This window comes from Scaptodrosophila lebanonensis, unplaced genomic scaffold (assembly GCF_003285725.1).
Source record: "Scaptodrosophila lebanonensis strain 11010-0011.00,11010-0021.00 unplaced genomic scaffold, SlebRS2 tig00000113-arrow-arrow-pilon, whole genome shotgun sequence".
Lineage (NCBI taxonomy): Eukaryota > Metazoa > Arthropoda > Insecta > Diptera > Drosophilidae > Scaptodrosophila > Scaptodrosophila lebanonensis.
In genome coordinates, this window is record NW_022060575.1 from 652,570 (window position 1) to 668,781 (window position 16,212).

At 39.9% G+C, this 16,212-nt stretch overlaps 4 protein-coding genes across 5 annotated transcripts; 2 read left to right on the top strand and 2 right to left on the bottom strand.

The window, feature by feature from the left end:
- The first annotated feature begins 1,965 nt into the window (after positions 1-1,965).
- On the top strand, positions 1,966-9,404 carry LOC115628250 (vitamin K-dependent gamma-carboxylase). The gene is made up of 5 exons (XM_030524266.1): positions 1,966-2,027; positions 6,632-6,904; positions 6,963-7,284; positions 7,340-7,686; positions 8,103-9,404. The coding sequence occupies exons 2-5, from the start codon at positions 6,652-6,654 to the stop codon at positions 9,245-9,247; spliced, it is 2,067 nt and encodes a 688-aa protein (XP_030380126.1). The 5' UTR covers positions 1,966-2,027; positions 6,632-6,651; the 3' UTR covers positions 9,248-9,404.
- On the top strand, positions 3,217-5,778 carry LOC115628251. The gene has a single exon (XM_030524267.1). The coding sequence runs from the start codon at positions 3,595-3,597 to the stop codon at positions 4,273-4,275; it is 681 nt and encodes a 226-aa protein (XP_030380127.1). The 5' UTR covers positions 3,217-3,594; the 3' UTR covers positions 4,276-5,778.
- Positions 9,405-9,570: 166 nt separating the features above from the next.
- Positions 9,571-16,122, bottom strand: LOC115628369 (ATP-binding cassette sub-family B member 7, mitochondrial). Of its 2 annotated transcripts, none has more exons than XM_030524445.1 (6): positions 15,927-16,122; positions 13,529-13,652; positions 13,072-13,282; positions 12,854-13,008; positions 10,060-11,408; positions 9,571-9,985 (listed from the first exon to the last, which is right to left on the bottom strand). In XM_030524445.1, exons 1-6 carry the CDS (start codon positions 16,038-16,040, stop codon positions 9,734-9,736), a joined length of 2,205 nt encoding a protein of 734 aa, XP_030380305.1. In that variant the 5' UTR covers positions 16,041-16,122; the 3' UTR covers positions 9,571-9,733. The 2 variants fall into 2 exon arrangements, with proteins under 2 accessions (XP_030380305.1, XP_030380307.1); XM_030524447.1 differs by having other exon boundaries at positions 13,072-13,195; positions 15,927-16,121.
- On the bottom strand, positions 14,186-16,057 carry LOC115628370 (SET domain-containing protein 4). The gene is made up of 2 exons (XM_030524448.1): positions 15,927-16,057; positions 14,186-15,666 (listed from the first exon to the last, which is right to left on the bottom strand). Exon 2 carries the CDS (start codon positions 15,589-15,591, stop codon positions 14,206-14,208), a length of 1,386 nt encoding a protein of 461 aa, XP_030380308.1. The 5' UTR covers positions 15,592-15,666; positions 15,927-16,057; the 3' UTR covers positions 14,186-14,205.
- Positions 16,123-16,212: the final 90 nt, after the last annotated feature.

Genomic DNA, 16,212 nt, shown 5'->3' on the forward strand with positions numbered 1-16,212 from the left:
CAAGTTGGCGAATGTTTTACATAGGTGTGCAAGATGAGCTGGATAACGTAAACAGGAAAAACAAATAATTGAAATCTATATATACATATAAATATATATGAACATTATACATATAAACAATAATAATAATACTAATTAATTTAATGATTAATTGCACCCAAGAAATACATAATTATTTAAATAAATAAATAAACGAAAACCAATATATTCGGATTTTCTTTAAATCAATGAATTGGCTTCAATGTTTCAAATATAACCTGAGACATTCTGTGGGACTAAATTATTAAACAATTAGCGAACAAAAAGAAAATTAGTTTTTGAAAATTATTAGTTATGAGGAAAATGAGGAAAGTTAAAATGTTTGCTACAACTGAACATCTGGTTAAAATAAATATAGTGCAATTTATTTTTAATTCTGAGAACACGTTTACTTTTACAGCTATAATCAGTATTAGCTCTTCCGAAAGCCACAAAATTTTGAAACTTGCAATGAAATAGTAAGGGGCTCTATCATTTCAAATAGAGTCGGTACTTCTCAATAAAAACAAAGAGTATTAAACTTTCAGGGGTTAGTAAAAAAAACTGAATAATCTAAAAGGGAAAATTCCAATTTATTTTAAATATGGCTGATATTGGGAAACCCATTTAAAATAATATTTGCATCACTCATACGCAGTGGAGGCCAGAAAATTTCTAAGAGTGGTACTTCTAGCCTGTGCTGTGCAAATCATAAGTACAATGGATTTTTCAGTATTATTGTCAGATTTTAATAGAAATATGCAATTTGTAAAGCATTTCGTTAGATTTTCAAAGTTCACTTCACTACTTTCCTTCTATGATGACGTCATAGATGTACAGACCTATTTTGGATTTGTGGAAGTCCACCCCATTGCTTTTTTTGAGTACTTTTTTTTAGCACATTAAGAGGCAAAGAGCAACAACGAGTTGAAAGCTGAAATCAGCGCGCCAGAAATAGTAAGTGAAAAAATAAACGTAGCATACAGCCAGGCGCTGAACTCGATCAGCCGGCAGTTTTATGCGAAAGTTAGAGCAAACAACTAGAGGAACTACTACGCACTTGGCATAAAAGTCTGCATCATTTATAGAGAGGCACGTGTGCCCTGCGTATTGAATACATAAATAACAATTACGCTGACGCCTGCACGCAAACAGCCACACGACAATAAAAATAAAACTGAATACAAAGTGAAATGTTTATATTTAAATAAACAGGCACAGCGTCCGGACTGACGCAGGACTAGGCGCCAGTTTACTATGCTTGCCACACCTGATTAAAATCTATTGACAATGCAAGCGACAAAACTGGAACACCGCTAACAAGGCATCCTTGCCATCTCCGTCGTCACCATCCCCGCCCTCGTCGCCATCGTCGTTGGCGCTAACAAAGGAAACGGAAAACGTTGCGCTCTGCCACTTAATGAAACCCAATTACCAAAGCCGTCCGTTAAGCCCAACAGCAGAGGTGGCCAAGTGTTAGCACCACGGCGGGGCAGAGGGTTGGAGGCGGTTGCGGAAAGCAAACAAAAACAACTGCAAGCTCGCAGCCACAACCTTAGCCGCGGCAGTAAGGGCGCACCTTCACACCTGTGAACTCTATTTGCATTTTTACTTGTATTTTGTTTTTTTTTTTTATTATTAACGCGCTCTCACTGTTGTTGCTGTCTGGCTGGCTAGCACAGTCGCTGCTTCGCGAGGACATGCGCACATTACCACCCACATAGACCGACACTCCACCGCCGCCGACCATCCAACGCAATCCCAAAAAGGGTGGGCGGGCATTCGGGAGATTCATCTCAGCATGCTGTGTATAAAAAGGGCGCAACTAATGCGCACTGCCTCAGTTGACGGCCCGTTATTCGTGGCTTTTGTTCGCTCCTGAAGTCAAGCCGATCGCTTGCCGCGTCCGAGCTACAAACTGTTGCGAAAATAAACACAAAAATTGCAAGTGAAAACCTAAAAGGATCACCTAAATTGTTGTCTCTTTGCCTGCTACTGAGTTCGGACAGGTAAGTGTTTATTTGCCGCTTGGCTTGTGTTTATATATTTAAGAGCCCTACAACTGATTCCGTTATACTATGTGTGCTCTGAGCTTTCCAATAACTGCCTGAGGGAAAGGCAAGGAAACGTAAACACAAGCCAAAATTGGCCAATTTAATGTTACATACAAAACAGTGCAGAGATGGTGCCCAAATATATATGTTCAATACTACAGTATTTGTACAAATAATACTACACATTAATATGGAAATATGTTTAGAATACAGTATATACCCTAAAATGAATCCTTATTCCATCTTTATTTATTCAATTCTTAATTACGATTAGCAAACTTTCGTTTACTTGTATAAGTACCTGTTTTTGTTCTATGTTTTAAAAACAGTACAATATCCCCTCCATAAGTCAAGCTTGACTATGTTATGAACTTTAAGTAGTAAGCAACATTTTAAATATTTTAATTTCAATACCTAAGATATTTAATAATTTTCGAATAACAAATATCCAAACAAGAGTCAGATATGTAAATCATTTTTACACTAATTCACCGAGGATTTGTCTCAATACTTTTCAATATTTTTTTTTTACAACATAAGTTTCCACAAATCAGGTGAAAAATTATTTTGAAATAATCTGTAAATATTTCGGTCTTTCTTTCTCTACATAATATAATTTCTTATCCAATTAAATTACGATTGATACTGAGTGAGTAAGATAACTGTAAATAAACATTAAAATGCAGCTAATTTGCATATTTAACGGCCACTCAAGTAGTGAGTTGGAAAGTAACAGGTGCATTATCGCAAAATACTCGTACAATATTTATTGCATATTCAGACACACTTTGTAATTACCAAACCCTTGCATTGAAATATTTATGTAAAATGTGGCGAACAACATTTGCATGCAAATTATAAATAAGTTACGGTTGTATTGCTCTCTATGTAATGTGAAAATGTCATTTCCTATTTCTTAATTAACTACTTGTAGTTAAAGTAGTTCAGTTATAAAACCTGTTCATCATACAAACTCTTTTTTGTGATTTATTCAAATAAGAGCCGCATAGAGTATTATCAGCAATAAGGGACTTTTGGAATAAATGGCTCATATAGTGGTTAAAGAAAGCACAGAACACACTGACCGTACGGGAGCTCGACACAAGGGTGGTTTTGGCTGAAACAATGAGCTTTCACAAGGGTTGTCAGTCGTTATCGGGGCTGTTGGCTCAGTTGAACAGCAATCTTCGGAGCGTACGGTAGTCGGTCACGGAAACAACAGTTACAGTTGTGTCGTAGTCGTCGCCGTTTCTTTTTCCCTTAAATTTTTAACAAACTTCTCACAAACACACCGACAGAACCGGAGACAGAGACACCACACCAGAATAGAGCAGAACAGGAAAAACACCAGAACAGTCGACTATCGTTCATATTTCCGAGTCAGAGGCCAGAGGCAGTGCATTGTTGTTGCTGTTCTTGTAAATCGTTGTGTCCGTGAGTGTGTGTGTTTGTGTCTGTATTTTTCTTGGCTCGTTCTCTTCTCTGTCTTGAACACACGCACACATTGACAATTGACTGCAAAATGGCCGAAAATTGCCCAAAATGCAAAAAATCAATTGCCGCTAAGGATGCAATCATAATTTGCAATTCGGATGACTGCCTGAAAAAGTTCCACCGTACGTGCGTGAACATCGACGATGCCATCTACGATGTGATACAGAAGAACCCAATGATTTCATTCAACTGTGATGAGTGTAAAAATCAATCGCCCAAGATACTGGCCACCAAGCTGCACACCATCGAGGAGAAGGTGAACAAGGTGTGCAATGGCGTCAATCAGATACAGGGACGGATGTATCAGCAGTACTTCCAGTTCGGCAACAATGCTCCCAACAATCTGGACTGCAAAAAGCTTTCGCAGCAGAACAATCTGATTGTAGTCGGCAACAATTGCAATTCGGATCGATTGCAGGTCGTCTGCGACTACGGACGTTGGGTTCAGGTGGGCAAGTTCGCGACCAATACCAGCGAGGACGATATCATTGAGCACCTCGCCGAAGAGCTGAAGATCAACAAGAATCTGGTGAAGTGCACCAAGCTGGTCAAGAACGATGCCAATCTCTCGCAGTTGTCTTACTGCAAATTCAAGATTTCCATACCGGACTATCGTTTTAACGAGCTCTTCAACGAGGCGATTTGGCCCAGCGGTGTTATGGTTAGTCCGTTTACACCGCGCTCTCAGCTGAATCAGAATCGCATATAGAGCGCCCTTAAGGTGCCCACCAACTGAGGGGGTGCCAGAGAGTGCAATGGCGAGAGAGTATGAGAGTATGAGAGCTAGAGAGCCGGTGAGTTGGAGAGCTTGCGCCTGCGCACCGCCTTCACGATGGTGGGTGTTTTTACGATAATATGCAGTGAGGGTTGTTGGCACTGTCGCCGGCATGCAAACTCTTCTTAGCGACAACAACAATAATAATAACAACAACAAGAGCATATTTATGCATATATGTATATTCTTTCGTTCTTTTTGCCGTCTCGTACAACTAAGAGAGTGGGAGACGGGGCCATTGTATGAAATTTTTGACACTCGAAAACTTTGTCTAAAAAACTTTCAAAGCTTACAAGTTGGGAAAAAAAACACAAACCAGACAAACCAAACCAAAAACACACACTAAATACTTAATACATTAACTTTGAGAATGCATTTTAAAATGTTTTAGCGTTGCGTAACAGATATTTACAAATAAAATCTAATCATATTTTAATGGAAAAACACAAGTAAAATGTATGTAATTCGACAGAGGTCAAGAAAACTATTAGTCACTTATGCATTACTGTCATAATTAAATTTACCAAAACAAATGCAAAATAAAAAATCACCGAAACTTATTAAAGACCGTATTTAAAAGATAACTAAATAATTAACTTTCTACCACACACCACAGAATTGATTTTCATTTGAATTCTCTTAAATAATTTCAATCAAAACTATTGTATCACATACCTGTTATGTTGTACGTGATTTCAACATTCTGGAGACAAATACGCAAAGTCAAGTCTTATTAAAAAATAATCCAATATGAACAACTTAATTATAGCAACAATTAACAAAATATATTTAATGCAAAAAGCAGTCTACAATTATTGTATTCGTCATATGCGTAGTTTGAGGCATTTTCAAAGCTTGTTCCAAAAATTTTTTAGAAATTTTGCGAACCACTGAATGAACAATGGAAAATTGTAAAACTTATTCAAACAAAAATATATGTATTTGTGTATTCCAAAGTATAGGAAATAAATGGAAAACAATGTTCAACAACCAATCAACCACAAGAAATGTCCGAAATAAAAGACAAAAACAATTCGTAACTGTTCATGCGATAAATGGGTGCAATTGGCCATACGAGCTACGAGCGAGGGAGCCAAATATATAATGGATGGTCGTTGCAATAAACTCAAGAATGGCAAATGAATATATATATTTCGTAAATGATTTTTTTAAAATACAAAACAACCACAATACGAGAGCAATATGTACTTGTATTTGCAACGGACCTCCACACGTTTTCCTCCCCACGATTGAAAGTCGCTGCGGCTGGAGGCGTGCGGGGGACGGTCACAAAGGGGCAGGTGAATATGAGCGAGCCGTAGATATTTATGCAAGAAACGAAAACCAACATACATATATTATATATATTTAGTATACACCAACAATATGCATGCATGTATTTATGTCAACTTTTTCAATAAATTCTACAAAAGCGAAGCAATTAACTTTTAGTGAAGGGTGGGGAAATGCAATTACACTATAAATATATACAAATCGAAAGGCTGGTTGGGGAGCTTTTCTTTCGACATTGCCTCAGAGTTCACCAAACATATTTTATTTTCAAAACATGACCTCGAAACTCTTCTCAAATGACTGCGACATCATCAATTTATTCTTCTTCTATCCATTGTTATCTAATTGTATTTAATTAGGAATTGTTCTTTGACTTTGCTATGTGTTGTAATTGCTTCCTGCTGTTAGTCGAAGCATATCTATCCGTAATATTCCTTTCAAGGAACTGAAACCAAGGAACTGTACTTTATATTGTTTTATTCTACCTGATTTACTTATTATTTCATCGGTAAACACGTAATAATAATAATGGTTAGTTCGGTAATAACTTTTCCTAGAGATATTCATATAATTAGCCATGAAATAGTTTTAAGTTAAGGATAAGGTTTCTTATTTCTTTATTCTCTGAAGCTTAAACAAAATTGATGAATTAGTTAATTTGTTGCGTAATAGAGAGAGCAAGTTTTGTTAAAGGAACGTCAATTCTTAATTAATAAGAACAATTGAACAGGAATCATATCAGACTCAAAAAAAAAGGTGATGAATATTTTAAAAGCTTTAAGAACAAGGTACAATACAGAATTAATATCCTAACTACCACTAATACTGTATGATTTTCATTCGATGGCCACTAAAAATGTATATCTGGGATTAAGATCTTGCACTTCCGGGATATCAAACAGATAAGATTATGACATAGAATAGAAAACGAGTAATTCTTTGCCGCCAAAGCTTTAAACTCTTGTCACTCTACTATTAACCGATTATTGGTCTGTAGACACTGCAGTTTTCTCAGCAATGGCCAACAGCAAGCGCAAGCCCAGCAAACCCAACTCAACGAGCAGCCCAACTCCAAATGAATCAAAAGCCACAACGACTCCAGCGGAAGAGGCACCCACAAAAGGCAGAGCGCCTGTCAACTTACCCGCCACCCTTTTTAGACAATGCACTGGCTATGAGGCTACAGACTTTGCCGGCTATGACCGTATTACCCACTGGCTGCACAGGCCAGTGGATGGCGCCGCCCTAGGCGTCTTTCGCATGCTTTACGGTGAGTATGGAGTTAGGGAGCATCTGTCCCGGTTACTGATTGTCTGCTCCTATGCCAGGCGCGGCCATGCTCATCGACATTGCCGAGGAACGTGGGGGTGGCCAGCTGGATGTGCGTTATGGCGAGCCCCAGCACTGCCATTTTCCACTTTTTGACGGATTGCAGGTCCTGGACTATCCACTAATGGGCTGTGTGTATCTGTGTATGTGGTTGGGTGCCTGGGGCATTATGCTAGGCTATCGCTTTCGCTTCAGCTGCCTGGCATTTATAGTGCCATACTGGTACATATTTCTGCTGGACAAGCCCACGTGGAATAATCACAGTTATCTGTTTGGCCTGGTGGGAACGCTCCTGCTGTTTACGCAGGCGCAGCACTATTGGTTCGTAGGGTTAGAGACCTATTGGGATACAAATGATAACTTTACTAATTTGCAGCTCGCTGGACAAATACCTGAATCCGCAATTAAGCTCGACAGTTCCATACTGGAATTACTTTCTCGTCAAATTCCAGTTCTTTCTACTCTACATGTATGCTGGCCTAAAGAAATTCTCAATGGAATGGCTTTCTGGCTATGCCATGTCTAGCTTAAGTCATCATTGGGTATTTACACCTTTTCGCCAGCTGTTGGACTCGGAGCTCATCGATCTGCTCATTGTGCATTGGTTTACTGCCTTCTTTGACTTCTCTATTGCCTTTTTCATGACATGCGAGAAGACGCGGCTGCTGGTTACTCCTTTTATGCTGAGCTTTCATTTGATGAACTCGCGTTTATTTGTAATAGGTAAGTAGAATGTAGATACTGATGTAAGGGTGAGTATGAAAAAAAAACATATGCCGTAGTATGAGTCCTAGCTCTTTGATAAGTCTGGTTGGCCAGGCTCGGTTCAGATTTCAAACACTAGAAGAAATTGCTAATTCGTTTTAAAAAATATTTCCTATGCAATCTAAAAAGATAGCAAGCTGATTGGTGCTGGAATCAAAAGAGAGCCTACAAGGATACGCTTCTCAACGTTGGGGTATCGGGGGTAGTAGGAAAATTTTATGTAGAGTATAAATGTATGTAAAAACACATTGGGGAAAAAACACAAACTGTTTCCCATAAAAGTCTTGAGATGGATCCTTCTTCTTGTCTATTGAGTATAATAACCAGTTTTAGCTTCTTAATAAAGGCTGACTTTATAATTGGCATAATTTCAGGCATGTTCCCATGGGTGTGTTTGGCTGAGGTGCCACTCTTCTTTGGATTCGATTGGCCGCGGAAGCTAAAGTTGCGCACCTTGTGCGGATCAGGCAAAACAAAACCCAACGCAGGACACGTCGAGAACACTGAAGCCATGCAGAAGGCTGCCAGCCCACTTAGGCCAAGCTGGACGGCACAGCTGCGGACTTTTTCAATTCTCGGCTATTGCGCTCTGCAGCTTTTCTTGCCCTATTCACACTTCATCACGAAGGGCTACAATAATTGGACGAATGGATTGTACGGCTACTCCTGGGACATGATGATGCACTCCTACGATACGGTGTTGACGACAATCAAAGTGGTGGACAATGATAATCAGCAGGTACATTACCTAAATCCTTATTCCTTTACTGAGTACGACCGATGGACCAAATACGCAGACATGGCTGTACAGTACGCGAAATGCATTGAACGCAATATACGCCAGGATATAGCAAAAGATCCACAGAATAGTCCACTAACAGGCACAAATATATCCATCTACTTTGACATTTGGTGCTCCATGAATGGGCGCTTTCAGCAGCGTACATTTGATCCGCGTGTCGATTTGTTGAGGGCTCCATGGTCGCCGTTTGAGCGCACTTCCTGGTCGCTCCCTCTGCTCACCGAGCTCAATGACATGCGCCCCAAGCTGAAGACCATAACTGATGAGGTGCTGGCCTGGAGCAATTACTCAGATGTCATTTTCGTAGCAGATTTTCCGGGACTGACTTTAAGCAACTTTATTGCTGCAGATCTCATCAACTGCACCCTAACCATACTGGATGGGAATGTGAGGTACAAGAGTGCCAATGAAGATGAAGCATATTTCCTAACTGCCGGCAAAAGCATTTGCCTGGAAAGCAATGTGACCCATTATGTGACCACAATTGGACAAAAGCCCGCCTCCTATTTGTACACCTATGTGAACAAGACAATGCTGGACCAGGGCATTGTTATCAATGACAACCCACAGACATTGAACCGGCCGATGCTGCCGCTTTGGCAGGAATTCGAGCAGCGTGTACAAAACTATCAACGCTTTCTAGTCCATCTAGGCAACTGTGTGCTCCATCTGCTATACGATGTACCCATTCCACTGGCCATACGGGAGAGAGATTAAGAATGAAATGAGTTCTATGTGTTAATTTGATGATATATAGTACATATTATACTGTAAATGTTTCCTTATATGCCTAACTACCTATTAACAAGTAATTAAGTATAACAAAATGTATGGGTGATAAAAATGATAATAAATGTTCAAGTATATGCATAAATCCATTTCTAGCTGGGTCTCCAATGATTGAAACTAAAATGATGATGCAGTTTTTGGAAACAGAGAATCAAAAAAAAACTTCAGTTTTAAATAGCCCGCAATAAATTTTATACACAAGGGTTTTCCATAACATTTCACCAGCCGGCAAAGAATGATTTACGACAATATGCATACATATATAACTGTATTTACAATTTTACTTTTTGCCTAAATAATAAAACATCTGACTTTGGTGACCTCTACTAAAAATTTTGTGGGTAGAGAAACAATATGGTCCAATAAATTTTACGGGGGGGATTTTATACAACATTTGAAACTAAAAGCACGGGACTAGCAAGCATCTGCGGCCTGCTTTCGTGTTTCATCGGTAAGGCGACTTGGATCGAACTGCTGGGTCTGCGTTTCCCAAAGACGTGCATACAGGCCGTTCTGTCTCAGCAACTCCATGTGTGTGCCACGCTCCCCAACGCGTCCATTTGCAAGCACTAGAATCTCATCGGCTTCTTTGACCGTAGAAAGTCGGTGCGCTATGCAAATACTTGTGCGCCCACTGGTAGCACACGACAGGGCCTGAAGAATGTTCTGCAAATGGAACATGAATAATATTAGTTGGCAGCAGGTTATTAAATCAATTAATTATAATATTGCACACTTACGTGCTCTGTTATAGAGTCCAGACTGCTGGTGGCCTCGTCGAAAATCAGTATAGGCGTATTCTTTAGTATGGCGCGCGCTATGGCTACGCGTTGCTTCTCCCCGCCCGACAACTTAAGGCCACGCTCGCCGACTTGGGTATTGTACTGATTTGGCCAGCTCATGATCGAGTCATGCAAATCAGCCATGCGAGCCGCATTTTCCACCTCAGTGTGCGACTTTGAAAGGTTGCCATAGTGTATGTTATGCTCGATGGTGTTGTGGAACAGAACAGAATCCTGCGGCACCACAGCTATGGTCTTACGCAGGCACTCTAAGTCTACGCTGCTTATATCCTGTCCACCTATCAGCACCTTGCCCGTATTGGGCTCAAAAAAACGAAATAGTAGACGCACAATTGAGGATTTTCCAGATCCCGAGCCACCAACAATAGCCACATTTTTGCCTGCCGGTATGCTAAAGGACAGATCCTTGAAAATTGGTTTTCCCGGCTCGTACTCAAAGCTCACGTTACGAAACTCAATCGATGCATTGCTGTTGTCCACAAACAATGGTTGCGCATTCACCGGCGACTGTATGCGGCTGTCGACATTCATGAGCGTAAACATAGCCTGCATATCGAGCAATGCCTGACGCACCTCGCGGTAAACGCTGCCCAAGAAGCCCAACGGTATGGACAACTGAAATAAAAGTCCATTTACCATGACTAAGTCGCCAACGGTCATATTGCCCTGGGCAATCTCCTTGGCCGCCAGGACCATAATCAAACTTAATGCGGTACTGAAGATCGCATTCTGACCGAAGTTCAAGAGGGCCAGACTGGAGCTGGTCTTTAAACTGGCCGCTTCATACTTTCTAAGCACCTCGTTGTAGCAACCAGCCTCGTACTTTTCGTTGTTAAAATACTTGACTGTTTCATAATTAATCAAGGAATCCACAGCCTTGTTGCCAGCCTCATTCTCAGCCTGATTCATGTAGACGCGAAAACGCGTTCGCCATTGCGTCACGCTAAGCGTGTAGAGCGCATAGACGCCAACGCAGCCCATTGAAACTCCTGCGAAGGCTAGACCGCACTTAATGCCCAAAATGCTGGAGACCAGCGCCAGCTCGAAAATCGTCGGAACAATGTTGAAGACCATGGCCGAGAGAACAAAATTGATGCCACGCGAACCGCGATCGATGGTCTTAGAAAGTGCGCCCGTCTGTTTATTCAGATGAAATGCAAGGTCCAGATTGTGCAGATGTAAAAACACATTGGTGGCAATTTTTCGTATGGAATGGTGTGCGACCTTAGCGAAAACAGCGTTGCGCAGCTCATTGAAACCGGCGGCACTGGCGCGAGCTATGCCATCTACAAGAATAAAACAAAGCATAAGTTAAGACATACAGTAGAAATTGAATATGTAGGAACACACAAAACATTGGACTTTTCATTTAATTTGACAATTACTCTGCACTGTTAAAAACATAAAACAGTATAAATATATTTACGTCGGGGTATTTATAATACTCGTAAAAAAGCGCATTATGACTTATTAAAAATAAGACATCTTGTATGTGTGATGGCTTCTTATATATAAAAAAGATTGTCCTGACTGACTGACTGACTAATTCACAATCAACGCACAGCCCCAAACTGTAAGAGCTAGGAAGCTGCAATTTGGAAACAAGTTTCCTTTCACAAATTTATTATTTAATTTTTCAGAAATTTCACAATTTTATTCTTGATTTTTTAGCGCTTAGGTACTTGGTATGAGAATGATTTAATTTATCAGAAATTTCACAATTTAAATTCACACATTTATTATTCAATATTTTAGAAATTACACAATTTAATTCTCGATTTGCCAGCGATTAGGTACTTGGTATGAGAATCGCAGAGGAGGGCGCCCATAATATTTAGATTTAATTTATCAGAAATTTCACAAATTAAGTCCACAAATTTATTATTTAATTTTTTAGAAATTTCAGAATTTAATTCTCTATTTGCCAGTGCTTAGGTACTTGGTATGAGAATCGCAGAGGAGGGTGGCCAGAATATTTTAATTTATCAGAATTTTCACAATTTAATTCCACAAATTTATTATTTAATATTTTAGAAATTTCTCAGTTTAATTCTCGATTAAGAATCGCGGAGGGCACCCAGAATAATTTAATTTCATAGATAAAAATATTATAATTTAATTTTTCAGAAATGTATATTAATATGTACATACATGCAATACACATATGTAGAAACTGGACCTCCCCTGGGACTAGCTACAGCGTCATTATAAATGAAATAAATTAACTGTCAAGTTTATTTAATCAATTTAATGATTGTCCAATTTTAAATAAAAACACTGCTAATAAAAAAATATGTAGAAACTTTAGAGTGTCGGAAGAAAATAGAATATGGAAAATAAACTTATAATTGCAAGTAAAAATACTGAGCCCATCAAAGACGGGCAAGACCTGCTAGTATATCCATATAGGGAATTGTGGTTGATGTTATTGATTGTGTCTGTTGTAATATTTAATTCCCACAAATTCGGCATTACGCTTATGAGCATTAATTTCTGATTGGCTTCTAAATGTATCCAAAACTACAAAAACTACATCCATAAATAGTTTTTAGACTGGTGATAAACGAGAAAACTGACCTTGGGTCAGGAAATTGCCCTTATTTGCAATTTGGATAACATAATGTTTAAATGACATCAATCTCAGTAGTGACATACAATAATTTAGTTTAGTGTAAATTGTTTTTAAGTTCACGGTAAACCGCTTTATTCTGGGACGGTTTTGAATACTCACAGCCGAGCAACATGGCAGTTGCTGCGGACAGCACTGCATCTGGGGCTGTGTCCATATTAAGCGTGGTCATGGTGTCGACGGCACCTTTGAATAGAAATGGCACACAGACGGTCAGCAATTTCGATCCTGCCAAGAGGCCCAACGAAATTCCTACGCTGTAATGATAAACCGTATCAGTATTGTTCCTATACGTTTATCTAAGAGTGTTTCCTACTCACCGCTTTCGTACTAGCGCATCGTCCTTGGGCCATATATAAGCCATCATAGCTCTCAGCATGTCTTGCGATGTCACCTCAGGCGCATCCAATTTCCCCAGGGCGTTGCCTCCATCACCTCCGCCTCCTATATGAACGTGACATTGTCGTAATTGTTGAGGAAGTGGAGCTTGTTGTCGTTGTTGTTGTTGCTGTAGTATTGAAGCTGCTGGACCTGCATTATTAATGACTTAATGCAACACCGGAATCCGAACAGGAGCACACAACAAACAAACGAACAAACGAGCGGTGTTTTTGGGGAGTTTTCTTTTATAATTGTTACGGTATACGAAGCTCAAATAAAAAGTTGGTTAGTCAAATCAATAAAGTGCAAAAATTGAAAGTTATATACAGCGGAAAAGAAAATCATAAAGAGCAGCACGGTCCACGGTCGATCGTGGCGTAATGCATCAAGAAATACCTTTAGCCTTTTTGCCGAAGACACCGCCAAGCAACTTATTTCCGGGCGTGGGCGTGAAAGGTGTAATCTTCTTTGACTTGGCATGGCCGTTGTTATCGTCAGCTCTTGCAAGTGAGGAGTAGAGCTGGAAGGGAAAGGACTATTTAGTTAATTATTCAAATATACTAGAACGATATACGTAGGCCATACACAATAGAGCTGATCATATATAATTAAATCGTTACATACATGCATTAAAATTCATAATGTTCATTTTTAAACTCATTTGCGCCATTATTAATTTATTAATAAAGTCTCCCATGCTTCGCAATGTTCTCTTATATATTGAGAATGCCTTGGTTTGCAACTACTATATTTCTGTAAATGCCATCTTGATTCAGACCTCATATTTGTGTTTTGCGGCTCTTATATATTTTAATACTTAGTTCATTCCTTGGAGCTTCTCAGCTGATCCTAATGAATGCTTTCTTGAAAAAATTATACACATCTTTAAGTCACTTGATAATTTAAATAATTTAAGTTTAAAATTATTCCTTATTTGGAATCAATTTCAGTGCCCGACCAAAGAGATGTCATAATGTTTTTTTCTTCAAATAAACAGATTTACTACAAGGGCACGCAAATTAATGATATGATATAGATTTCATACACAGTTAATTTATAGAAATGATTGTACTTTATTCAAAATCCGTCAACTTAAGATCGCAATGCGCCGCCTCAAAGTCGGAAAGATAACGCATGCATTCCAGCAGATAGGAGCGCGCCACAATCCCACTGTCACTCAGCTCGGGCAGCTGCGCCAGAGCAGCCGTGTAATGCTCATACTCATGCAATTTGTAGGTGATCAAATAGCTAAGCTCTGGCTGGACATCATCAAATTTGTTAGCATCTCCAAAGGCAATTTGATTCAGCACATTCGGAAAATACGACTGCTGCTTGAATATTAAATGCAGCACAACACGCAAATTGTGGGAGCAGCCATCGGCAAGGTTCACAAACATCTGGTCGCATAGATTATGGTCCCTGATAAATTTAAAAATGTTGCGATGATAATTTTGCGTGTTGAGCTCTTTGTTATGCTTGATCAGATGCTCAATATCCAGCAGTGAAAATTCGAAATAATCATGGGCATTACGTTCCAAAAAGAAGCCATATTCGGTAAGCAGCTTGAGATTTGGTAACGCGCCGTAACTAATAAATAGTTCACAATATGGCTTGATGCTATCGCTTGGTGCACTGACAAGTGTAAGCACAAATTCCCAAGACTTTCCATCTGATGTACGCTTCAGCTCAGCTGATGTTTCTACAGCATCTGAGTGGTTGAAAAGATCTAGGAACGGTGCCAAGGCAAGATTTGTGTCGCCTGCAATTAATGCCTGAAAATGGCATTTCGTTGGCTTCAGATGTCGTGATTCTACGTAAACGCTACGAGTGTTTACTGCAAAATATGCACGCCTAAAATCCGTAAGGGTCCAAATGTCTGAGAAGTAACATTGATTACAGTTTGGGCAATGTTTTGAGCCAAGCAATGTCTCCAAAATCAAGTAGTAATTTCGTATCGTCCGATTCTGCGCGACTGTGCGTTCCAACAAAGCTTCCGGCAGGAGCTGCAGCTCAGGAATAGTACAAAAATATGGCGTGGTGTAGTTTGCGGGCAACGTATTCAGGTAGGCGGCAGAGTTAGTGTCAGCTTTTTCTGACGACTCGTGCTGTTGGTACATTAGATAGCAAGCCACGAGTGCTTGAAATGAAATCCGTGCATCCTCGTCAAAGTGCTCCACATTAAAAAGCGCTTTAAAGCTCTCGTCCGACTCTAATGTGAATATGCTTATAAGGCATTCAACAGGCATGGTTATTAACCTGTCGCCTGGAACAAAATGCTGCTTCTTGGAACACAGTCCACGACCAGTTGCGGGAAAATGGCATCCCGAGAGCTGGGTGTCGTTGCGCCAACCTTGTGAGTGCAGTTTTGAGTAGAGTGTGTGCAGTGCGTCTGATTCCACCGATTTTATGGTTGCTTTAAGAAGTGAACGGTGATGACGACGACGTTGTGTGCGTCCCATTTTGTGAATCTGGTGTGTGCTGTTCTGGCCGCGGGACTGAGCAGTAAAGCGAGTTTGAAAATTGTTCTACGCTTGCTGCAACGAAAGAAGCAAGTAGTTGGTAATTAATACGTTACTTTCCAAATAGGCCAAAACAGCACACACGCAAATGCTTTCCCCAGTTTTTTTCCATTTTTAAGTTTCTCATTCAAATATTGCTAATCAAAAATGCGCCAATACCACTCGCAATTATTTTTGCATGTATGTATGTAATTACGAAATATAGACGAGATTATATTGTTGTGTGGCCTTGAGCGGCGGTCAGGCGCGCGACAATAGCCAGAACAAGAGCTTACCACTTGCGCCTGAACGTGAGCGGTTTTATTCGTGTGTGAATACCAAGAGACCCGGCAGCAGCTTATTAGGTGTTTATTGCTTCTGCACAATTTTGGCAATTGTAAAACGGCCATAACTTTTAGCAAAAACAAAATTGAGTTGCTTCCTGCTGCATCAGAAACATCTACAATGTGTGACGAAGCGACAACGACACACTTGGCAGGTTAGTAGTGCTGGAAAACGTATAAATGTAACAAATGGTAGCAATGCTTCTTATCAGCTGTTGTTCGCGCTTCACTTGGAATG